At 33.4% G+C, this 25,087-nt stretch overlaps 7 protein-coding genes across 14 annotated transcripts; 4 read left to right on the top strand and 3 right to left on the bottom strand.

Moving 5' to 3' along the window:
- Positions 1-96: 96 nt before the first annotated feature.
- Positions 97-3,685, bottom strand: LOC140672245 (uncharacterized). 2 transcript variants are annotated; one of them, XM_072904212.1, is made up of 7 exons: positions 3,236-3,685; positions 3,053-3,159; positions 1,366-2,929; positions 989-1,174; positions 717-901; positions 514-623; positions 97-410 (listed from the first exon to the last, which is right to left on the bottom strand). In XM_072904212.1, exons 1-7 carry the CDS (start codon positions 3,299-3,301, stop codon positions 355-357), a joined length of 2,274 nt encoding a protein of 757 aa, XP_072760313.1. In that variant the 5' UTR covers positions 3,302-3,685; the 3' UTR covers positions 97-354. The 2 variants fall into 2 exon arrangements, with proteins under 2 accessions (XP_072760313.1, XP_072760312.1); XM_072904211.1 differs by having other exon boundaries at positions 1,366-3,159.
- Positions 3,682-5,773, top strand: LOC140672247 (RNA-binding region-containing protein 3). Its single transcript, XM_072904214.1, has 5 exons — positions 3,682-3,833; positions 3,961-4,437; positions 4,540-4,651; positions 4,745-5,348; positions 5,445-5,773. Exons 1-5 carry the CDS (start codon positions 3,825-3,827, stop codon positions 5,602-5,604), a joined length of 1,362 nt encoding a protein of 453 aa, XP_072760315.1. The 5' UTR covers positions 3,682-3,824; the 3' UTR covers positions 5,605-5,773.
- A 203-nt stretch (positions 5,774-5,976) lies between these two features.
- On the bottom strand, positions 5,977-8,597 carry Ak1 (Adenylate kinase 1). Of its 2 annotated transcripts, none has more exons than XM_072904217.1 (5): positions 8,392-8,597; positions 6,759-6,980; positions 6,434-6,559; positions 6,172-6,357; positions 5,977-6,077 (listed from the first exon to the last, which is right to left on the bottom strand). In XM_072904217.1, exons 2-5 carry the CDS (start codon positions 6,942-6,944, stop codon positions 6,006-6,008), a joined length of 570 nt encoding a protein of 189 aa, XP_072760318.1. In that variant the 5' UTR covers positions 6,945-6,980; positions 8,392-8,597; the 3' UTR covers positions 5,977-6,005. The 2 variants fall into 2 exon arrangements, with proteins under 2 accessions (XP_072760318.1, XP_072760317.1); XM_072904216.1 differs by lacking the exon at positions 8,392-8,597 and adding an exon at positions 7,842-8,103.
- Positions 8,598-8,805: 208 nt separating this feature from the next.
- Positions 8,806-11,989, top strand: Cct7 (chaperonin containing TCP1 subunit 7). Its single transcript, XM_072904213.1, has 6 exons — positions 8,806-8,956; positions 9,581-9,841; positions 10,128-10,457; positions 10,562-11,034; positions 11,162-11,431; positions 11,520-11,989. The coding sequence occupies exons 1-6, from the start codon at positions 8,954-8,956 to the stop codon at positions 11,800-11,802; spliced, it is 1,620 nt and encodes a 539-aa protein (XP_072760314.1). The 5' UTR covers positions 8,806-8,953; the 3' UTR covers positions 11,803-11,989.
- A 379-nt stretch (positions 11,990-12,368) lies between these two features.
- Positions 12,369-15,267, top strand: LOC140672248 (dolichyldiphosphatase 1). Its single transcript, XM_072904215.1, has 5 exons — positions 12,369-12,688; positions 13,198-13,298; positions 13,407-13,585; positions 13,682-13,903; positions 13,988-15,267. The coding sequence occupies exons 1-5, from the start codon at positions 12,580-12,582 to the stop codon at positions 14,118-14,120; spliced, it is 744 nt and encodes a 247-aa protein (XP_072760316.1). The 5' UTR covers positions 12,369-12,579; the 3' UTR covers positions 14,121-15,267.
- A 776-nt stretch (positions 15,268-16,043) lies between these two features.
- Positions 16,044-22,986, top strand: Endob (SH3 domain containing GRB2 like, endophilin-B). 6 transcript variants are annotated; one of them, XM_072904336.1, is made up of 9 exons: positions 16,044-16,209; positions 16,656-16,797; positions 16,924-17,052; positions 17,131-17,293; positions 17,371-17,434; positions 17,523-17,558; positions 17,979-18,169; positions 20,402-20,537; positions 22,691-22,986. In XM_072904336.1, exons 1-9 carry the CDS (start codon positions 16,147-16,149, stop codon positions 22,802-22,804), a joined length of 1,038 nt encoding a protein of 345 aa, XP_072760437.1. In that variant the 5' UTR covers positions 16,044-16,146; the 3' UTR covers positions 22,805-22,986. The 6 variants fall into 6 exon arrangements, with proteins under 6 accessions (XP_072760437.1, XP_072760443.1, XP_072760442.1 ...); XM_072904342.1 differs by lacking the exon at positions 20,402-20,537 and having other exon boundaries at positions 22,691-22,815; XM_072904341.1 differs by lacking the exons at positions 20,402-20,537; positions 22,691-22,986 and adding an exon at positions 18,281-18,993.
- A 145-nt stretch (positions 22,987-23,131) lies between these two features.
- Positions 23,132-24,690, bottom strand: Rps18 (ribosomal protein S18). Its single transcript, XM_072904343.1, has 4 exons — positions 24,610-24,690; positions 24,039-24,224; positions 23,851-23,952; positions 23,132-23,351 (listed from the first exon to the last, which is right to left on the bottom strand). Exons 1-4 carry the CDS (start codon positions 24,610-24,612, stop codon positions 23,184-23,186), a joined length of 459 nt encoding a protein of 152 aa, XP_072760444.1. The 5' UTR covers positions 24,613-24,690; the 3' UTR covers positions 23,132-23,183.
- Between the last annotated feature and the right edge of the window lie 397 nt (positions 24,691-25,087).

Here is a 25,087-nt window from a genome sequence, read left to right as displayed (position 1 = left end):
TGCATATATATATATATATATATATATATATATATATATATATATATTAAGGTCTTCTCGCATAATAATAAATCTTTGATTTAGCTTCAATAAATGTAAAGTTGGAAGCAATATATTGGATATACACGTATCACAGATAAATATATTACATCAGTCAAGAAACGACAAAAAATAAATTTATCGGAAAATCAGGCGCACTATAGTGCGCTTTTTAAGGCAGGAATAGCTAACGCGCGCGAGGCGCTAGAAATAATAAAATTGCCAGCTCGAGAGAACTACACATGTATGTAATTCCGCTTTTTAACAGTAAGATTGATATTGGACGCTTTAAGCAACGTCGTAAGGCACTCGTTCTCATCGCCACGGCTTCCGAACAGTTCCGGCGCTCGTACTTCTTCTAATACCCTGATCTGTAATTTAGAAATATATATATATATATATATATATATATATATATATACATATATTTTCTTGATATTTATTTATTACCAAAATTAAATATATCAAACTTACACAACGTATTTGGTGACGTAAGTTTTTCTCTTATATCGGATGTCCAAGTTTGACACCTTGATCTAACAGCACTTTTTTTAACAACCAACGGTCGCTGGTACTTAATCATTCTAAACAAAAATGTAAATATATTTCAATAATGCAAATTATACACAATGATAAAGGGAGAGTAATGTAATAAAGGTAGAAAACTATGTTATTACGTGGATTCGAATTCCTTCATATTTCTTCTGGCTAAAGTCTTTTGGGTGGCGAATGAATAGGATCGAGATGAAGTCGGACGTTCCGCTCGGGATTGCTTAATTTCACGATCTTGCGCTATTACTTTCATTCTCTTTGTCGGAGACTGGGCAAACAAATCTACTATGTTCATAGATGCCGCATCACACTTGAAAAAACATTTGTAAAATTATTATATATCTTTGATCTTTAAAATGAAAATACAAAGGATTATATAAATTCTCTGAAGAATTACCTGCAACTGGAGACGATGAAGAAAATCTACCTCCGCTAAATTTAAAGGTGCGTCAACGTGTAGTTTAAGCATACATTGCAACGCCTCTTTATATATCTTTTTTAAAGTAATAACTCGTTCGGTTCGCATTAATCTACGTACTAAGTAACCTCGTGCATAAGCATTGATAATATTCACTGCTTGGACCTATATAATGTTAAAATGTTAGTGTTGCTTTTAACGATAAAAAATATGCGCGCGCGCGCACACATACACACAATGCATTACACATTTATATATACAAAATTGAACGTCTGTCTCTCTCTCTCTCTCTCTCTCTCTCTCTCTCTGTGTGTAAATATATTAATTATAGCAATTAGAATTATAATTGTACTCACATGTTTATCAAGGTATGCTGAAGAATCTATTACTGGGACATGTGTAGTATTACTATTTAAGGGAAACAACTGTCGATTCACATTTGAATTCTTATATACAGTACGATTATGCGATTCGTAATTATTACCATCGTCATCATCATCGTCATCATTATTATTATTATTATTATTATTATTACATATAGTATTGGATAAATTTACTTTCCTCGTAAAATCGAAATTGGGAGTTGCAGGAGAAGCGTCCATAATAAAAGAGGGAGGTTTATACTGTTTAAAGAAGAACAAATTTTTCGAAATGTAATCTACTGGACATACAATGACATTTGTATGTTTCATTGGTGATGATTTACTATTATAATGCGCTTCCGTATGTAAATTGCCAACAGAGTTTACATTCAATTGCTGTCCCGTTTCGCTAATGATATTTTCTATTTCTTCCTTGTTGGTTATTGATAATTGATTTGATGTAATATTTGACGATGCAGCTACTTGATGCGGTATATTGGAAGAACACTTTTGTATTTCGGCTAATAAAAGCATTTGCTGTTTTTTGAATTCTGCTTGTAGCAAAGATTGTTCCTTTCGTTGACGATATATCAACTCCATCATTTGTTTCTTATGCATTTCTTCAATCTCTTTGTAGACTGTTAAAAGTTTTTCAGGTGTAATAGATGACTTTATTTTGACAGTTAAATCTTGATGTTCTTTGATATCTTTCTTCTTATTACCATGCATGTCTTCATCTATGCAAGATACTTGAGATTTAAGACTACTTGCATCTTCTACCAGCTTTTTATTTGATAAATTTGATACGCTATCTTTTTCTAATTTCTCTAAAGAACTTTGCTTCGTAAGACTTGTATCGGATACATCATTATATTTAGTTGATAAACTATCAAATTTACACGCATGTGCTTCAACAACTTCTGTTTTAGTACTACTAGCGGACTGGTCTATTTGATATGATTCTGCTAAAGTTTCAGACTCTGTATGCTGAAAAGTTGATTCATTCGTTGTACATTCCAACTTATCCGATGTTTGTTTGGTGTTCTCTGCTACAAGTTGCTCATTTTCCCACTTTGTTTTAGGCTGTATTATATTCCACTGTTTTCGTTGCGATACATTACTAGTAGGTGTGGGAACATAATTCTTATCGATTAATTCTGTATGCATATGAGCGAGCAATATAGGGCTGGGTGTGTCCAATACATAAGAACCTTGACGAGATAATTTAGGCGGACTTTCATTCTCCTTGGAAGCCACTGTGACAGAATCAATATTATCTTCTTTATTACTTAATGTTATCGGAACTATATTCAGTGTGTTAGGTACTTTGGGTTTCCAATTTTCCGATGACACATCTTCATTCAGTCTTAACGCTTCTGTTGCATCAATGCGATCACTTTGATCGGTCTCTGCAGTTGTAGGTGTTGTATCAATACTGTTTGTTGAACAAGTTTGAAATTGTGAATGTTGCGCGTCAGATGCAGCAGATTGAATATGATATTTGTCTCTTGTTTCTTCAACAACTTGTATCACTGGCGTTGACTCAACAATGGTCATTCTAGAATGCGAGTCACTATTATTAGTATCGCTTGTAGTGTCACGATATGAAAAATCACTGTCTGAATCATATTTGATACTTTTTAATTTATCTATTGCTTCTATTACGTCAGCTTGTACGCACTTGTCTTTAATATTGCGTTTAACAAGTTGTCTAGCTTTTAATTTTTCTTCTACTTTAACTGCTAAGGATTTATAACGTCTCATTTCTTCTTTGATGCTATCGTTCATCTGAAAGAAAATATAATTTAATATAAAGCGATCCTGTAACAAAAAGATCAAAGCCTATTAATTTACGCATAATTACCAGCGGTGAAAGAAGAGGTATCCCGTTTATCTTGATACAAGTGCTATAAAATTCCTGCTGCTGCATATTTTACGCGATTAATTCTTTAAGGATACACTTTGCCTTGCAACTCTTCCAATTATTTCTACACACGATCGGTTTAAACCGATTAATTATCACTGTACTGTTTCACTTTTTTTTCTCTCTCTCTCTTCTTTTGACAGTTCTCCACTTTTCAAATTTTACGAGAAGAGTTTTCTACTTATCATTCAAATATCCAAAGCGATGCGAAGTGCAAGTGCAATCACCAAGGAGATTAGAGCCATAAACTGTTAGATACATAGAAGAGTAAAAAGCCTGACAAAAAATTTTTACAAATTTCCTAGAATGCCATAAATTCCCTAGGCATTCTTGGTTCGCTCGTTTTCTTTGCGCTCTCTACTCTCTACACCCTTCGCTTACTTATGTGAATGTTTTCGACAATGATGCATCGCATCTAGATATTTGTAATTTATGATTGTGTTTACATTTTATCCAGGTTATTGTTTTAAACGGAGCAAATTTGTACATTTTAATTGATTGTAATTCAACAAAGGATATACCATAAAATATGATTCCTGTAATTTTAATATTTTATATATAGATCGACTAATAATTTAAACATATTGTGTGAAATGATTTGTTTAACCTATCTATCGTCAATTTGTGTTTATTTATATTTATTCTGATTTTTAATATATTTTCAGGCGTGTGACACTTTGAGGATTCTTCATCTGCCTTCGCATCTTTCTGACGATCGACGCGATGGGTTATTACAAAAATATGGCGCGATAAAAAGCAAGACCACTCGACTATCCGATAAATATACCGTTACTTTTGCCAAGTTTCCATCGCAACAATTGGCAGCAGAAGCACTGATACGTTTGCATCAATTAAACATTCGAGGACAATATTTGTCAGTTGAATATGCCAAAAAGCCTCTATACGCTGAATTTTTCAAACAAGATATTCAACATGAGTTACCAAGTGACAAAGCAAAAGTGGAAACTGCTAATAAATCTCACGTTCAAGCATTTCTGCGCAAGTTAAACAATTGGACTATGAATCATGAGTTTGGCCAACCACCTCCGCCAAATATAAAATACAAATATATGCCACCGACAAAAAGTATATTGATAAGAATAGCTATACAATTATTGAGAGAACCAGCTTTTTATACACAGGTGAAATATATTAATATTATTTTCATACATTATCTTTAACAATAGAATTTTAATTAATAATGTGGTAACATTTTATAGCTCTTGTATATATTTATTTTATAGGTGTTGCATTTAATGAACAAAATGAATCTACCACCTCCCTTTGAAGAATTGGAGGCAGAATTTCCTATGCTTAAAGAAGCGTACAATGTGGAAAAGTACAAAGATATCTTTGGTAATAAAAATATAAATAAATACAATAGAGATTATGCAGATACAAGTTTATAGGAAAAGCAATTTAAGATAAATAACATTCTTTTTTACGTAGATATATTACATGAAGACAATACGAATGAGGAGGAAGAAGAATCTGAATTAGAATCAGATGGAGAAGATGTCGTACCTTCGAATATTATTCCTGTTAAAAGAAAACTTCCACAATCTAAAAAACGTTTGAAAATCCCAAAGTTTGTGAATCCTGCCAAAAGTATCACAACTTCTTCGTCTACGCAAAAAATTAAACCGGAAGATATGTTTGAACCTGTTCAACGTGAAGAGATTAAGAATCTTAAGATTGATTTAAAGGCTTTGGATAAGTCATTAGATGCATCTGCTAATAAGCAAGACAATACTGTAGCAATAGATGGTGGATTCGGTTTAATATCTCCGATTAATAAAACTACTGAAGACACAAAAGATAGTACGGAGAATATAGAAATGCAAAAAAATAAATATATAACTTCAGAGGAATTGGAAGCAAATAGGATTTCCATTAACGATCAAAGATTACTGCCAGTGTTTAAAAATTATCATCCAGGCAAACCTTCCAATCGTCTGTATATAAAGAACCTCGCAAAGCAAATAGAAACAAAGGATCTGCATTATATTTACAAAAGATATTTTATTGCAGGATTGAAAGATGCTGAAAATGAGTAAGTTTTGTTTGTTTGTATAATAGTATCTACTATTATATCTTATTATTTACATTTTATATACTTAATGCATTATTATTAATATCTTTATTATAGATATGATGTACGACTTATGCAAGAAGGCAGAATGAAGGGCCAAGCTTTTATCACCTTGCAAAATACTTCACAGGCTAGATTGGCTCTTGAAGAAACTAATGGATATATATTAAAAGATAAGCCTATGGTTGTACAATTTGCCAAAGCTGTTAAAAGTTAACGTAGATAATATGAACCTTGCTGTATAATATAATCTTAATTTATTTCGTGATATTGTTATAATTAAAAGAGAAAAAGACCGTTGTGCAAAATTTTTTATAGAATCTCGTAAAGTTTTTCATCCTCTAATATAGTGACTAGAAAAAAAGTTTTTCTTGAAAGACCAAGTATAGAAAGATGGCAACAAAAAAAAAATATATATATATATATATATAAATATAACTCAAACTTGAAACAGAGTTGCGTATTGGTATAATTTTATTCAACAATTAACAATTAAAGAGATACCTTATTTGTTTGTTCATTTGGATGAGCAATAAGAGTATCACACTACTCAGAATGAACTTGACAAAGATATAGCAAGACACAACTCTTGCTATTCTTCAAAATTTCCCAATTTACCTAAGCCAACAGAGTGTCGAGCGCTTTTGTCACTTCAGCGAATATTTCGTCTATTCTTCCCTCTGCGTTGATCTGAAATAGAATAATTAGTTTTCACAAGTCGACAAAATACGCAATGTGCATGTGATAGAAATAAAGGCAAACTGTATTAATTATCTAGACTCACTCTAACAACTTTGTCTTTGTAATGTTGAACAATCTCGTTGTTCTTCGCATTAAATATCTCGATTCTCTTTTTGATCGTCTCTTCGTTGTCGTCCGCTCTTTGAGATACGGCAGCACGTCCTAGAAGTCTTTTTTTCAAGGTCTCGTTCGATACATCGAAGAAAAGAATCAAGTCCACGGGGCAAACCTGCACAGTAATATCATGTTTCAGGAAAAAGAAAAAAGTGGAGGAAAAAAAAAGAAAGGAAGGAAAAATATCTTACATTTTGCTCAAAGAGAATGCCCTGCTCCTTCTCACGGGGATATCCGTCGATGAGAAATCCGGTCTTTGTGGTTCCTTCTTCACGAGCCTTGTCCATCTTTTCCTTTATAAGCGCCAGCACAATGTCCTAGCGAAACCACATGATCTTCACACTGAGAAAAGCCGGGTTCGTTCGCGTAAGATCCGCGAGATGATTTTTTCTTTCTTTTTTTTTTTAACTTTAATGAGCAGAAGTAATTTGAATTTTATACTTTTGGTACAAGTTAATATAAATATGATTCTAACGAGTCGAATTAAATGATGTGAAAATAATGCGCGTGTTATACCGTTGGCACGAATAATCCTTTGGACATTAATTCCTGTAACGACGCTCCTCTTTCGCTACCACTGGCTACTTCCGCTCGCAACAAATCACCGCTGCTCAGGTGAAGAAATCCATACTTTTCAATCATGCGGTCGCACTGCGTTCCTTTGCCGCATCCTGGCCCGCCGATAACCCAGATCGTTTTCATTTTTCCCGCGTAGATTTTTTCTCAATGTGGCGCTCGCTGGATTAAAAAATGTCAGCCGTTTAAATCGTTGCAAAATTTAAGAATAAAAAAACTTTAAGAATTCTCAATTAAAACAGTTTCAGTCTGTCTTTTTTTCAATCACTTTGAACGTCTTTGAATTATTTACGAGACTTTGATTTGTAACAATAAATATTTAAGTGATTTCTCCATATATCTACGCATACATAGATGCATGTATATTTTATTATAATTTCTTTTTTCAATAAACATGAAAGCTCAAGTTTGCCAAATCATATTTCAAAGACATTTACATTTTTTCGCAGTTATAAAACCGGAAAATGTCACGGCAAATATCACGTTGCAAATAAAGAATATAAGCTTTAGCAAGCAACATCGGTGTGTTATAGTAGAATTCAATATTAAAGAAATGCGTGAAAATGAAATTTTAAACGTATCGATTTTTAACTCGTTCGCCATGAAACGACGAGATGCGCTTGCGTCTTTGATGCAACACCTCATGCATTGATGTTCGATATCTCGTCACCTTGAACTTTTTCCAAGTCTCGCGAAACACCGTACAAAATAAAGCTCAACCAGCGGGGTCAATTGTAACCTCGATGATTTATTCAATTTTAAACACAGCTGGCAATTTTTTCCTTTGAAAACTGCAGGCCTTTTTCTCGCCGTTAAATTCAAATAAAACCATTTAGGGAAAATAGATTAAATTGAAATCGGTCTCAAGTAATAACACTTGGAATCATGCCAACATAAATATAATAATAAATTTCAGAAAAATAATTTCATCAATATCGGTTAATTTCTAACGTGATTTAATTTAATCACTTTTCAGTCTAGCGACAAAATGAGATTAAGATTAATCGACGATAATATTCAAACCTTAATAAACTCTTTCACGCGTGTTGATTGACAGCTTGGCCGGAATGTAAAGTATGTTTGACGTAAAAATGTGTCAACGCGCGGCAACGACAAAAGCACGAAAACGACTAAAATAATACATCCGGCCCAATTTCCTCGTTCCCCGGGACTACAAGGTGATGACAGAGCGGCACATTATTACACAATATTATTATATAGATCTATATAAATATAGCAACGTTTAAAAATAAATCCATAGCAAACGCAGAGAATCTTATCTAGGTTGTATCGTGTAATACGAGTATATATAATTTATGTACCAAACATTGTAGCATTTTACATAACTATAGAATGTGTGGGGGTGGAGACACAGACCTTGCTATCGTACAGTTGATACATAAATGAATGCTCTAGTGTAATTTTTAACATCTAGTTTAACATTCTGAATAAAAACTTGACATTGAGATTCCAAAAATCAGAAAAAAAAATTAATTAAATTATATTCTTGATTAAAAAATTATAAATTAAACTATCTCTCTGTAACTGAAAAAAAAATATTGTCTTTAAATACCTTTTTCTTCTCCGAACGTTACTCGTTTTTATTCCACTGCAAGAAAATCAATGACGTGCATTCCTAGACTGACAATCCATCCGCGTAAAAAAATCAACCACGTGTTGTGGTCAAGTTGTTTTGTCGGAAGTGGTTAACCTTCAAGAGATAATATATATATATATATTTGTCAAGAAGAGAGAGAGAGAGAAATGTATAAAATATACGTCTTGAAAAAAAAAAAACAAGTCATAAACTACACATTATAATTATATTACACATGACAAACGTCTTTTCCAGTCTTTGGTCAATTTCTATGAATCGACGGATGATATGTGTCAAACGATGCGATTGGTCAACGGACGAAACGTCGGTAAAATAAGCTGACGAAAAAAAAGAAGAAAAAAACAGATTACAGAATATCACCAGAATAGAGGATTCCGAATCTTGAGAACGTATATACTCTCTGTTCAATTTTGTCGGCGCGTTTCGTTGTACTCGAGACGTTAATTAATCCAGAAATATCGAGAAATAATTTTCGAAAAATTAAAAGCGCGCAGTGTCCTGCAACAAGAACATCAACATGGTAGGTTTTAATAAAGGACGAGTGAAAAAAAAAAAAAAAATTACATGGCAAATTGTATCTATAAACATTTTCTAACCCCAACCCGATAAAGCGGACTCTAACGCGACATTTTTCATCATTTCCATTATTCTTCGTCAATTTACCCTTATCTAATATATTATAATCTTGCGATGAGAAATATTTCGATAAACGAACGTAATTAATTAATTAATTAATTAATCGACACAACTTTGTACTCACAAATGTATTTCTGCGAATCGTTCCACTCTGTCAGCTCTTCCACTCTTTTAATCTTGTAACCTTATAAGGACATGAGAATTCATTTCGCCGCACTCTCGATTTGATTCTGCTTGTTAAATTATCTAATCGACCTTGGCGACGTAGATGTTTAACGATTCCGATTTTCATTTATTTATCATCCGGATATTCGCGAGACTTTAATTTGCTCCTCTCTGATTGTTTAAATATTTCGATTTACGTAAAAAGTATCGCAAACGTCAAAAAATGGGAAAATACGCGAGGGTACTTTTTACACGCGCGATTATATTTAATTTTAAGAATTATTTAATAAATAAGTATATATATTTCTAATATATAAAATTCTCTCTTTTGTTAATTTTACAGCAACCTCAAATAATTCTATTGAAAGAGGGGACGGATGCGACTCAGGGAAAACAACAGGTGATATCCAATATAAATGCGTGTCAGATTGTTGTGGATGCAGTTAGGACTACTTTGGGTCCTCGTGGCATGGATAAACTTATAGTCGATCAAAATGGCAAGAGCACAATTTCAAACGATGGTGCTACCATCTTAAAGTTGTTAGATATCGTTCATCCAGCTGCAAAGACACTAGTGGATATTGCAAAATCCCAAGATGCAGAAGTAAGAACTAGCTGCAAGTTTATTAATATTGTTTCATGCTCTGAAGAAAGTGAATAAACCAAAGTGTTTTTCAATTTTAAACACTTATCCAAGTAATACGGTGATGAAAATAATATTATTACACGTATCAAAATTCAGAGTACATTAAATTTAGAATCTGTAGACTGACAATATCTTAAAGATATGAAATTGTCTCAACAGCGTTCAAACATTATATTTATCGTTTGTAGAATCGAGATAAGTAATATAAGATATAAAAAACTATTCCTATTTCTCTGTTTAATAGGTGGGAGATGGCACGACTAGCGTCGTTTTATTAGCAGGAGAGTTTTTGAAACAAATGAAACCGTTTATAGAGGAGGGCGTACACTCCCGTATAATTATTAAAGCTCTTCGTCGTGCGCTTCAAATAGCCGTGGATAAGATTAATGAATTAAGCGTTAAAATAGATAAAAGTGATATAAGTAAACAGATTGAGCTTCTGGAAGAATGCGCAGCCACATCTATGAGTTCGAAATTAATACATCAACAAAAGAAACATTTCAGCCAGTTAGTTGTCAAAGCTGTCATGATGCTGGACGATTTGCTTCCTCTCAACATGATTGGTATTAAAAAGGTACGTATGTATATGTATAATTATATATACAATTTTAAATGTGTACATCAGATTTCAATGCTCTTTAATAAAAATGTATAATATATAAATAATATAAAACTCAGGTAGCTGGAGGCGCGCTAGAAGATTCGGAGCTGATTCAAGGGGTGGCTTTCAAAAAGACCTTCTCATACGCTGGATTCGAGATGCAACCGAAAAAATATCAGGACTGCAAGATTGCGTTATTAAATATCGAATTGGAATTAAAGGCCGAGCGGGATAACGCGGAAGTGCGCGTGGATAACGTGGCGGAATATCAACGAATCGTCGACGCGGAGTGGCAAATTCTTTACGATAAACTTGATAAGATTCACAAAAGCGGCGCAAAAGTCGTGCTGTCTATACTACCGATTGGCGATGTCGCGACACAATATTTCGCCGACAGAGACATGTTCTGCGCCGGTAGAGTGCCCGACGAAGATCTCAAGAGAACGATGAAGGCATGCGGCGGAGCGATTTTAACTACGGTGCACGACATTAAGGAATCTGATCTTGGAACATGCCATGTCTTTGAGGAGAAGCAGATTGGTGGCGAAAGGTAAATTCCTCCGTAATAAAAGATTAATAAACCGATAGAGTTTTACAGATACAAGAATTTGATTTTTAAGAGATTGCTATGATTATTAAACGTAACGTAACTTACAATTGGATTTATTTATCGCCAGGTTCAACATCTTTTATGAATGTTCGCGAGCAAAGACGTGTACATTTATACTGCGTGGAGGCGCGGATCAATTCCTGGAAGAAACAGAGAGATCTCTCCATGACGCGATCATGGTTGTTAGACGCATGGTGAAGAACGATGCGGTAGTAGCGGGAGGTGGTGCCATCGAGATGGAACTCTCAAAGACCCTGCGCGATTATTCCCGCACAATCGCTGGAAAGGAGCAGTTGTTGATAGGAGCGATAGCGAGAGCTCTCGAAATTATTCCAAGGTTAGCACAACATTCGACACAATATACCTATAAGTTAGCTTTAATGATATGCAAATTATATGTAAAACAATGACTGCATCAATTACAGGCAACTCTGCGATAACGCTGGATTCGACGCGACTAATATTTTGAATAAATTACGGCAAAAGCATCATAAAGGCTTGCAGTGGTTCGGTGTTGACATCAATACAGAGGACATCGCGAATAACATGCAGTGTTGCGTCTGGGAGCCTGCGATAGTGAAGATTAACGCGTTGACCGCCGCCACGGAGGCTGCATGCCTTATTTTGTCCGTCGACGAAACTATCAAAAACCCCAAGAGCAGTCAGGATGGCCCGCCTGCGGGACGCGGTATGGGCAGGCCGATGTAATCGGTCCTATATGCGCATCATTACACTTCAGGAAAATTAAATAAGAGCACAGCTTATGAAAGTAAGCTTTATATCGCGTCTTACAGCCTTGTCTCTTACAGTCTTTTGTATATGCCGCTATTTATAATGAATTACGATAACAGATGATTTCCTCTGTTTTAAAATAAAAGCTTGCATTGTTCTTTAAGATATGTAAAGGTATATATATATCTATATTCTGTGAGAGAGAAAGAATTATGCGTATCTAATATAATTCCCTTATCTCCTACACCTTCCGTTTACTATTTTTTTTTTTTAATTATATACATACATCTATACATTTTATTGTTGATTGAAATATTATTTTGAATTAATGCATATACAAATTAAAATCTCTAGAATATGTTTTGTAGTTGAGAAATTATAATTGTGCGATTACGCTAATGTCAGATTTGATTTGTCAAAGTAATTGGTATAATTGGAAATTAAAAAAAATTTGTTTTATTCGAGCGAAACCGAATCCGTTAACCGATCGAGCTCGATGAAACGTTGTTTACGCGACGTTCCGTTTGGCGGCCTCCGTCTGCTTCGCTATCTCCTTCGGCCTCGTCGTTTCGCGATCAGCGAGGTCAGGTCAGTACCGGCGGGCAGGTTGATGTAAATAGCGACGATCGAGTGTGATTTTTACGGTCGCGGGTGTAAATACAACCCCCCTCCCCCGCCCCGCCCCCCCCTCCTCTGTCTTCTCTACGCGTTCGTTCGCCATGCGAGACATGCCGCTTCAAAAATTGCGATAACATGGCATCGTTGGACGAATCGTTCGACGAGATCAAGCCGCATCTCCCATATGCCGCCGACAAGCTCGAATGGGTCCCGTTGTCTCTGACATTGGTGGAATATCCGCAAGGTCGGTATTTGCATTTTTTCCTACATATATTTCCGCGAGTTGTCTAAAAAAATTTCGGCCACTGAAAAACGAAACTTTCCATCTCGCTGGTCGAGGAAGGATCGTTGGATTTTTATGGATATGATAATGACGATTAAATCATGCATGTCATCTTTGTGCCACGTTTGTTTTGCCGCTTCGTGAGTACACAACATGTGTATATATATATATAATTATATATATATGTACACTATACATCACACACACACACACACACACACACACACCTGCTGCTCTGCTCACATGGACGACCGAGTTATGATCAAGCGGTTGCTAATAATAATATATATCACGAACAAATCAAATTTATATAAAAGTTTGTCGAAGGAATATATATATATATATGTTTTTTTCTCTTAAATTTTAATTTAAAAATTTTTATTCCTTTTTGTATTTTCTCCAAAAAAAATGCAGAGAGAACAATATTTATTAAATATGACATAATAATGATGTACATTTAAATTTTTCAGGGGATATCTTTGGAAAGTTATTAGCTCTGTCAAGTTTAATACCTTTTGCCATTATAGCTGGTTTTCTCACATTAATACTATTTAGGAGAGATTTACATACTGTAAGTGATTATAATAATTTTATATAAACTACCTCTTTATGCGATATCTGTAAATCATATTTATCATTTATAAACTTTGCAAACGTATAATTTGTCTTTTGATTACAGATTGTATTTTATAGCGGACTTATTATCAATGATTGTATAAATTTTGTATTGAAACACACAATTTGCGAAGCAAGGCCGATGAAGAGAGATGACCTGTATATTGAATATGGTATGCCATCTACGCATGCACAATTTATGTGGTTCTTTGCTGCGTACACAATACTTTTTATATATTTTAGGTAAACAAATTAGATTACATTTCATTATTTTCACAATTGAACTACAGCTTTTATCTTTTCTATTAGTAATCTATGAAATCTTGTCATATATTTCAGGTTAAATTACAACTGTACGATAATTGAAAGATTTTGGCGGACAATAGTAGCGGTAGGATGCATTATCACAGCCATTTTGGTAACTTACAGCAGAGTATATCTACTGTATCACTCAAGTACCCAAGTATTCTTTGGGGCATTAATTGGACTTGCGCTGGGAATAGCATGGTTCATAATCGTGCAAACGGTGTTAACGCCGTTCTTTCCTATAATTGTTTCGTGGTTAGTAATGATTTAATAGTATAATACAATAGCAATATTTATTATTCAATTCTAATAATATATAATCTGCGAATTCTTTTGCAGGCGAATATCAGAGTACCTGTTGCTGCGCGACACAACTTTAATTCCTAATGTCTTGTGGTTCGAATACACCAGTATTCGCACAGAAGCCCGGGCGCGAGCGCGAAAGCTATCGGCAATCGGCAGATCGCACTGATGATTGCTGACCAGGGAGCTGATAATGAATAATGAATGCCTTGAATAATTAAAAAAAAAAAAAAAAAAACATTAAACATTCCTTTGATTGACAAAGTTGAAAAGTTAGCTCGACAAACGCGTAATGGGATATCTGAGATGACACTCGATTCTATTATCAGAAAAATAAAGTGATTGTCATCGTTATGATCCAGCATTGTCGTTATATTATGATAATTACTAGTATTAATACACTAATCGTAAGCATTTTTATTGAAAGAAACAGTCGCGCGATCGAACATGGCGCAAATTTACACGATTCGCGATTGTTATAAGAACATTGCCGTATAAGAAGAAAACAATAGTTTAGAGTGCATAGCTGTATTAAAAGACAATTGTGCAAATGTTACCAAGATTCTCTTTATCCAAAATTACTCAAATGCTTTATACGTTCCAAGTTTAAGTATGAGTATTCTGAACGAATTACATTTTCTTTAATTTCTTAAATTTCGCCATCGAATACCGTACATCATTACATTTTGTATGAATTTCTAAAGAGATATATTCCACACCTAGTTCTTCTCTTTGTTTTCCAAATACTTGATAAGTTTAGAAATTAAAATATTAATAAGGCATGCACGTGTCTAATAATTAATTCAATTAAATTCAGATTAAAAATTAAAAACAAGCAACAATTAGTCTACAGTGAGTAGCTATGACAAAAAGAATTTCTCGACAATATATCTAGTTCTCGGTTAATATATACCAGAGAATAATTTGTCGCAAAATTTGATTGATTATAAACTTTCCTAGAAATTTTACTTTTTGAAAAGAAGTCTTTTACTCTCATTCTCAAATAGTCAGTATATGTTTATATACTTTTTATGAGATATTTATTTTCTAAGAAACAGAGTAAGATTAAAATGACAATGTGTTTAGTTACAAGCAACTGTACAAGTGGAATGCAACAAAGAGCGTTACGAAAAGTACTGAATAAATAAAATTATTAATAGAAATTAATAAAATTGTAATACATGCAGTGTATCTCACATTGCATGTATCCTAAGTGTGTTGATGAAAATTCTTCCTTACTTGTTTATCGTTGATTTATTATCACATTCATGTTACTGCCTGAAGATTAAATTATTAAATATTATATCAATCTCTAAATGTGTTATACTTTAATCATTTTTTACTTTTTTTTTAATTAAATGCAATCATTTGCTTCAAAAAGTTTATTTTCAACAAAAATGTGCGAACCAAAGCTTATCAATGTTAATAATCAATTTGATAAAAATTAGGCAACAGTAATATTTAAACTATTATGTAGTATGATATTTTATGAGTAGGATGAGTCATTTAACTTTATAACAAAGATTTTATAAATTTCTTACATTTTATAATTTAGAGTTACATTTTTATCAATTTTTTATAATGTTCTTCATCATATAATTACATTAACTTAATTATGGTGTCATATGTATAATAATAATTTTAGAAAATACAATTTGTCATTGCAATAAAAATCTATGATGCAGTTCAGGTGAAGGAGTAGAATAAATATATTTCAGATTACTTAATACTGCTCGATAAATATTTCTATAAAAAAATATATTCCTTTCTTTCTCTTTTTTTTTTTTCAATATTAATATAAAAAGTAAGGAAAAGCTTTGTTTAAAAAGAGCTTCAGCAAGTAACGATATAGCGAAAAGAAGGAGTTATTTAAAGATCCAATGCGTGTTGTACGCATGCGACGATGTCAGATGTCGAGGGGACGCTGTTAGCGCTAAAATCATCGTTCCATCTTCGTCACTTACTGACAGTTGAACGAGGATAGAGCACGCTAATAGCGTCTCCTCGAATCTAGCCAATATGTCGCCACTCTGCGGAGACACGCGGTATTAATGATCGATAGAAAATAAAGTATATGTATATATACACACACACACACACCATACACATACACGCACAAAGGATAGAGTGAAAAAAAAGGGTTGGGTGTATATTAGGAATAATTCTCGATCGTGCGTGAAATCTGATCGCGAAAAATGGATTTTAACGTGAAGAAATTGGTGAAGGATGCTGGAGCCGCCCTCAGCAGAGTGGTACAGGTGGGAAAAGGAATTTTTCCTTCTCTAAATTCGTCTAAATGCGTTTTTTTTTCAAAGAGGCAGAATGCAGAGAGACAAATGTATACACGCTCGTACATATCTGGTACCTGTCACCGAGAATGACATTTAATGTTCCGGGAGTCGAACACGTTACATGTCATTTGACAAGCTTTTCGGTTTCCTGCGCTATTCCTTACTGTCGTCGAATTTTATTCGTCGGCGAGATCGCAAAATTCGAAATTTGCTCCCCTGCCAATGTTATCCCGTTTAACCTAAATATCTAATCTAATTTCAACGAGTAAGGTCATTGATTAATACTGATTTCTGATGCCGCTCTATAATTATTTATCTCGCACAAATGTGAAATCTTTATTCGTTGAGACATTAGATTTAATCGGAAAAATTTCATATAAATCATTAGATATATATAATTCTGTGTTTCTCAGTTAACGGAGGAAACATTAGGTACTTCGGAAAAGACAGAGTTGGATGCGCATTTAGAACATCTAGCCGAGAGAGCAAATGCTACCAAGACGTGGACGGAGAAGATACTACGAAATATGGAAGCTGTGCTTACTCCAAATCCTGGTACCAAACATCTTTTAATTTGAATTTGTATATTAATTTAAACTATATTACAATATATCCAATTAAACTTTTATAAAAAATTCTGTACACAAATAGACATTATTAAGTCTTGACAATGTCTTGTAGGAAACAGGATCGAAGACTTTTTTTTTGAAAAAATTGATAAGAAAAGACCTAATCGGTTGAGCAATTTGGAGTATGTAGGTTCTGATATGATAGAAGCTGGGAATGATTTTGGTCCAGGAATAGCTTACGGTTAGTATGAAAGAAAAATTCTCTTAAAGTATATTACATGCAAGATTTATATAAAATATTAATTTAATCATATTTTAGGTAGTGCATTAATAAAAGTTGGCCAGTGTCAGCAGAAATTGGGACAGATTGAAAGAGATTTTATAGGAACAGCTGCCAATTGTTACATACAGCCTCTGAGAAAATTCTTAGACGGAGAAATGAAGACTGTTAGCAAAGAGATGGCAATATTGGAAACTAAAAGGTAATAAAATTGCTTTGCTTATTCTTTTTATTCGCTAAAAATTTTACCGTATATGTAATATTAAATAACTGTTGTAGGCTGGATTTGGATGCGTGTAAAAATAGAGTAAGGAAAGCAAGGAGTATGCTTGGTCAACAGAGTGTAAGTATCGTTAGTCATTCATTTTACTTCAAAATGCTTTCTATACGTTTACAATGTGTTTTGTCCTTCATACTGCTGCAATTGATAGGAGTCTGGTGTATCACCCGAAGTGTTGCTCGATCAGGTATTAATGTAATCGACAGTTTTGATTATTTTTTTTGATTTAGAAATCCATGTTCAATATAGTCGCGATAAAAAGGATTTTTATAGTTGTTATCTGTGTGATTACATATTATGTTTTACAGATATTTTTTTCAAGTTATATTTTCGTAACGTTTGCATGCTGCATATGCAACATCGAGCACATTTTTACGTAACACATGTATCTGAATTCTAGAATAGACAATTATATATATTCTTTTTGTATTTTCTGCAAACATTAACAAATGGATGAACAAAAGGAGCAATCGATAACAATCAAATTGCAAAGCGAATTTCCTTTCGGGAAATATGCTTTGCGGCTACAATTAAATTTTTAAAATAATGAATGTGAAAATACAGAAAAAGGAATAAAGAAAATAAGATATATACGTTGCTCATTCAGGCAGAGAGGGAGCTGAGGGTAGCGCAGTCGGAATTCGATCGACAAGCAGAGATCGTGAAACTGTTGTTGGAGGGTGTCTCGAGTTCGCAGGCGGGACATCTGCGATGTTTGCACGAGTTCGTGGAGGCGCAAGCTCGCCATTTCGCGCAGTGTCACGCCGTCATGCAGGATCTGCAGCGCGAGCTTGCCGGGTAAGCTATTTCATCACTGTTGTATCCTTTTGTTTTTTAAAACTGTGCTCTCTCTATTCCACATATCATTGTCCTCGCACAGTATGTGTTATTGCGACGTTTCTTGTACAGCTATCCTACCTTATGGTGATCCGAGTGAGTAATGTTTGACAAACCTTGAATGACTAATAACTGTCTTTAGATGTCAAAGTTGTGAGAGCCGCTTCTCCTTAGAATAATCGCGCGCGGGCATAGATTTGGACCAACAATATTGAATGAAATTTCATGAAATTCTCCATAGTAATATAAAATAAATCTTTCGCTGTATAAAAGGCGCAGCGTTTGGTTTGCCGAACATTACCGGTTGCAGCCGGTTTCAACACACAATGTCAATTAACTTTAATCTTTAAATTATAGACAACAAAAAAGCTAAAATTTAAAGATGACTAACTGTGGTGAAACTGGCGGTTAATCAAATTATTCTTACCAGATCTAATGCCGATACAATTTAATCGCTTATCAGCCTAGCCCTGAGCTTTGTAACAACATAGATATAATAGATTCTCTTATTTTCGTTATATCTAAAAGAAAAAAAAAAAAAAAAAAAAAAAAATGATATTCCTTGCTTCTGGCCTTCACATCCAATGTTCGAGTGTTCTCTGTCTCTTTCTCTCCGTCTCTGCTCTTGCACGATTGGAATTGCAGGGCACGTCAACCGAGCCCTTTGCTGAGAGTCAACAGCGAGGAAGTGATCGAACTAACTCCCTCGCCCACTCTCCCTGTAGACTCATCTGTCTACCCTCCAAATTCATCTGCCACCGGATCTACTTATGTTACCGCAACATTCGATACTGATAATAGTAGAATTTAATTTACCCCATCGAGGGATCGCTCACGGACTATTCTGAATCTATAGCTAATTTAATTAACAGATCTATTATGTTAGTCATACAATTATACAATTTTCTTTTCTAATAGCGATGTTTGTTGAAATTAATCTACGCACGCGCGCTCTTAAATTTAAACACGAGCTTCATTTGATTGTCGCTTAACCATTGCAAACTTGTCAACCAATAGACACTATAATTTTGTATAATTGTATATGCAATCATAATTGTACATATTTAAACAAAATATTTTTCTCGATAAATTTCCTTGTCAACGATTTACGGCGATCTATAATCTTATCTCTTCTTCCGTCTTTTATTATTTTAATATCATATTTTGAAAGCAATTACTTTTTATCGCCGTAATTCCAACCAGAATGGTCATAATGGTATCAAGGAAAAAATTAATCCTCAGTGTTGTAATAATGCCATATAATTAAACAGTGACATAATTGTAGATAGCTATATACATATATATATATATATATATATATATATATATACATGTCACGCTTTTCTTGTTGGTACACAATATAGCAATGTTCTGATTACATCATATTATACTGACAATGAGAGAGAGAGAGAGATTAAATTTTCCTTTATCTCGTATTTGACATTAGAAATATAATAAAACAATAATGCTGCATGTAATCTTGGTGGAATTGCGTGAGAACACATGCTCGCAAGAGAACAGACTAACTTGTAGAGTAAAAAAAACATAACGCAAAATTCAATTTCCTTAAACCGCATGTACATTGATTTAATTCAGCACAATCAAACACTTATGATTATTTCGCTCGCTGTTGAATAACAACTATGTAGAACTTGATAAGTGTGCCTGTTTTCTAAAAACGTCAATTCAACTTGGTTGTAAAATATAAACGTTATTTAATGTGTATTCAGCTATAGATATAACGTATTTCTCAGCTCGATATAAGCTACCCTTGTAAATATTTCTATACATATCACTCGCTCTGATAAAAGTTTGCATTGTGTTATGCATAATTTACGATATCGCAGTAAAGTTTCGTATTGATCAAAATGAAGTAAAAGCTCGATTAAAATGATACATTTACAATGTATGATTCTCATCGAAACTCTTTTGTTTGAGTTGCCCCACACATTTTCATCTATACAGAGTGTCTATCCATAAATGTTTGGGGAAATATTCTACAACTGGTTGAATAAGTTATAAGAAAGTTTAGTAAGAGAGAAATTTGCGCAAATTTCTCTTATTAAACTTTTTCATACCTAACTTATTCAACCAGGTGTGGGATATTTTCCCGGACATTTATGTGGACGGACACCCTGTGAGTTTATTAAAGCTAAAGACACATCATATTCATTTATCATTTATCCTACCCAGCCTATCTGGGGGTTCCTATTATACCACTCAACCAGCTACTACCAATGCACTATCCGAAAACGATCAGGACAGAGCGAGAGTGTTGTGCAATTACGACGCGAGGGATCCTAGCGAGCTGAGCGTTATGCAGGACGAGGTAACGAAATTTGTGATTTAGGCGGCATGTGTTTGGCGATAATAAAATCGAGCCTGCAAAAGGCATGAATTTGTAGTCGGATTAAGTTACGGTATTGTAAGATTACTTAGTATTATGTAAAGTTTTTTTTTTTTTTTTATCAAATTCTGTATAAATTACTTTGGAGAACTTTTTCTTTTTGTATCTCTTTTTCTTCTTCAGGTTCTTCTCTGTGTAAAATTTAGTTTAAAGCTTAAATCTTTCGGGCTTATCGTGAATTTATCGACACGGGTTTGAAAAAGATTTAGATCGAGAAAATCTACCCCGAAAGAATTAAGATGTCTGAAATGTTACATTTCTTGATACACATTAAACTTAAGTACTTGTTATTTACTCTATAAGTTTTTAATCGAGATGCACTCGTATTTTTATGTAGAACGTTTCATTTTAATTTACTCCCCTTAAAACTTTTTTATTTTTGATTGTAGAAGGCAAACAACTTTTATCTAAAGCATTTTTTTTTTACAATCAAAAATAAAAAAAGTTCTTTGAGGGTGGTAGCTCTATTCTTTACGCTTATTGTTAGTCAAATGGGGGAAAAAGCACTGAGTGAGATAAGTACTATCTGCACCTTTTTTGATTTATTCGACAGGAAAGATCAAAGATAAGAAAAATAAAAAAAGTTGATCCATTAAAAAACAACTAGAAATAAAGTAATAAAAAAAAAGAAAAAATACTACATATTTCTTTATATTTCTACTATGATTCATTTTCTTAAATACAGTACTAGCCATTCTAGTATAGTATAAAGTTCATTGGAAAGAGGATAAATTAAAATGAAAACTCTGTATAATACTTTAAGAGCTCTCTTAGTATTAATAATATCGACTTATAGTATGGATTACTCTATTTCTGTTTTATTCATATATGAAACAAGGTTCGGAAAATGAACGAGATAGCAAGTGACCGCAAGCAATCTTTGTCTCTATCCATCATATGTTACGCTTTTGATTTAAAAAAAAGAGAGATTTGGTTGCGGACTGCTTCTGTCTTCCACACCCAAGATTCACTTTTGACTCACGTTGCGCAGTGCATACTATAAGATGATTTTAATAATATTATACTGACACATTTACTCTCAAGTTGTACATGTAATATATTGTTAATTTACAAAATATTATATATTCTGAATAGATGTGTAGCATTGTCTCTCTAAAACATTTCTCAAAAACTAATTCATTGTTCACGTTATATTGCATATAAGTACGTTATCAGAGAGACAGAAGAAATAGCAAGAAATTTTAAAGATAATGATACTCATGCAAATTAGTTTTAATATGCAAAGGCACTTAGAAGGAACTATTTTCTAAATGAACATATTTTGTAATATAGGAAGTTAAAGATAGTGGAATTCATAATAATGCAACATTAGTGACAAACGTACCGTTCTGCAAAGTTTCAAAAGTCTATAAATGTATGCGATATATAAAAAAAAAATATTTATATCTTACAAATTTGTAAAACATGATCCGACAAAGTTTACCTTTAAGATTACACTCACACCCTACTTATGAATCTTACTATTCATGCATGATGAATGTGTTGTATATCTTAATTTTTAATTTATTTGGATTTATGTGCGCATCAGTTTTCTTATTCTTTTTTTATTTTTAATTAATGTTAGCGTTTATATATATATATATATTATACTCCTTTCCCGCATCTATAGATTTGTAAGATAAATATTGAAAGGCTCAGTCCAAAAAAAAAAAAAAAAAGAGTTAAAATGAACAAGTTATTGTATATTTATTTGAATTATGCATGTATTATCAATAAATGTTTACTTTGTTAAAAGTATTTTATTCGTTGACCATATATGTATACCAAGATTACTCTATCTGTTGTCTATACTTTCTGTACATTTACCTAAGGTTGCGGTATAATGAGTTTACAGTGCTGGCAATCTATAATAATTTAACATTAACTATAGATTTTTAACGCTTTAAGCGCATTTCAGACCACAGCCTAAATGTATAAACGTTTATCGATGTTATATGATTGCTTGTGTATATTATAGTCGATATAATGTATTGTGTGTAAGATGTAATGGTATCTCTTAATAAACGTTAAATATTAGAAATATTAAATATAAGATACATATATATATATTTTAGGTAATCGGTATTTATGAAATTCCCGACGACGAAGATTACTTTATGGGAATTAGAGGGAGTCAACGAGGAAAGGTGCCCAAAGTATACTTGGAGACGCTTATTATACGTCGTTAAGAGAGAAAGAGACACCGAAGATATTCTATTATCTATTGTCAATTGCATTTTTAGAACACGTTACTCTTCTGCTTTTTCAGCTTGAAATTTTAGAATAGCTCATTTAACTTGAAAAGCGATCCGTTTTGTCAGGACCAAGAGATTACTATTTCGATCTAAATAAATTTACTGTTTCAAGATTATATATATAAAATGTATATATATATATATATATATATATATATATATATATATACATAACAAACGTTAATACCCGAATTCAACATCGCGTCGTATACTTCGCGATTGTCTTTTTGTTCAATATTAATAAATGATCGAATGAAGCACTTATCGTTTAAAAATTTATTGTTAATATGCACAATATATGTATATGTATAAATTATTTTTTTTTCGACACACCGACCGTGCGACCGCGACGACCAGTGGTTTTAGTGTGTTGACCACGTACACGGAGACCCCAGTAGTGACGTAGACCTCTATGAGCACGAATTTTCTTCATTCTTTCCAAGTCCTCGCGCAGTTTAGAATCCAAGTTTGCGCTGGTGAGCTGTGAAATAACACACACACACACACACACGTATACACAAATGAAATTTAGAAAAATCTCTTTATTAATAATTGCATATATCTGTAAATAACTTGATCTCTCTGTTGCACTTGTACCTGTTACTTAGAATAGTAAGAGATTACAAAGCAATTCAAATGTACAACAGTGCAGTTACTATTGCACAAGCTACCATCTGAATGTACAATGAACATTTGTACAATCAGTCGTGAATTTGTGCGATAAAATTTGTAAGATTTATTGTAAAGAAAGATAAATGATTATTGGAAAAAACATGTGTACATTATATATTTATGCCCGTTTGGATTCCATAGAGAGATGTAGTTATTTAGATTTAATTACATGTATGACAAAATTATTGTACTTTTAATGTATAATTTTATAGTTTAATATTTATAATTTATAGTTTTCAACGAAAAGTATTTGTAATTCAATAATTAAAAAGGTTTACTTCTCTTTTTCGAGATAAATAAATTCATACCTGCGAATATTTTCCATCGACAATATCTTTCTGTCTATTGAGGAACCAGTCTGGTATCTTATACTGCCTAGGATTAGCCATAATAGTGACAATTTTTTCTACCTAAAAATATTTTTAAAAAATTTTGAGTATACATCTTGCGATGTCTTTTTTTTTTTTTTTCATTACAGAAAAATAAATCAACTTACTTCTTCCTCTGAGCATTCTCCAGCTCTCTTGTCCAAGTCGATATCAGCCTTCTTTAAAACAATGTTGGCATAACGTCTACCGACACCCTTAATCGCAGTCATGGCGAACATGACTTTTCTATTACCGTCGATATTCGTGCCCATGACACGAAGAATATGTTGAAACTTCTCAGGAATCACGAGCGACTGTAAATGATTAAAAATGTATTAGTCATTAAAATATTGTGTACATACTCGAAGCGAATTTCGAAACACGTGATGAACCATGCAAAATAATCGGCGAATTATCGGGAAAATTTTAGTCCGACGTAAAATTGTTTCGAATTTTGAGAACTTTTGCAAGCGTCAGTAAAAAAAATATTATATTCGGAAAAAATTCGTGCATAAAGATTGAGGTTATCGAGTACAATCGCGATGCAACTGGACGTGTCTCGTCTCAATATACGTAAAAATATTCTGAAAAGAAACGCAGCAGCGATAGATTTTATCATTTCGATCAAACACTTGGCACGTATCACGCGGGATTCCACTGAAAAAACGGGATTTCGAGCATGGTTTACGCAAAACTCACCATCTTGATATCTCGTTCACCACGACTTTTCCTCGAAAGACAAGCCAAGAAGACAGACCGAAGCACGCGATGGCCGATGAAACCGGAAGGTCAGATTTATTCTCACAGATGGCGCGCCACTCGTGAGTCTCAATCGCGTGCTGTTTGACCATCGCGCTTGAAAATTAAATTATCTGACATTGGTAAAGCAGCGCGCGTTTCCAAGACTTGCCTGAAGATGTCGCGACTTTGTTGAAATGACGGCACAAGTTATCGCGATTCGTGACATTTTACACGACATTGTCATTTGCAGTGCATTGTAGTGCGAGTGCATGGGCAGCCTTTTCTCTACGAAATTTTTATTCATTTTATCGAATCGTCAAATTTAATTATACACAGGTAAGACATTTATTCAGTAATATATATCATTTTGCACAAACGATTTTTCGAATTAGACACGAGAGATATAATAATTAGAAATTAAGAAATTAATCTCCAT

The sequence above is a fragment of the Anoplolepis gracilipes genome, chromosome 13 (genome assembly GCF_047496725.1).
Source record: "Anoplolepis gracilipes chromosome 13, ASM4749672v1, whole genome shotgun sequence".
Lineage (NCBI taxonomy): Eukaryota > Metazoa > Arthropoda > Insecta > Hymenoptera > Formicidae > Anoplolepis > Anoplolepis gracilipes.
This window is presented reverse-complemented; position numbering and strand designations above follow the sequence as displayed.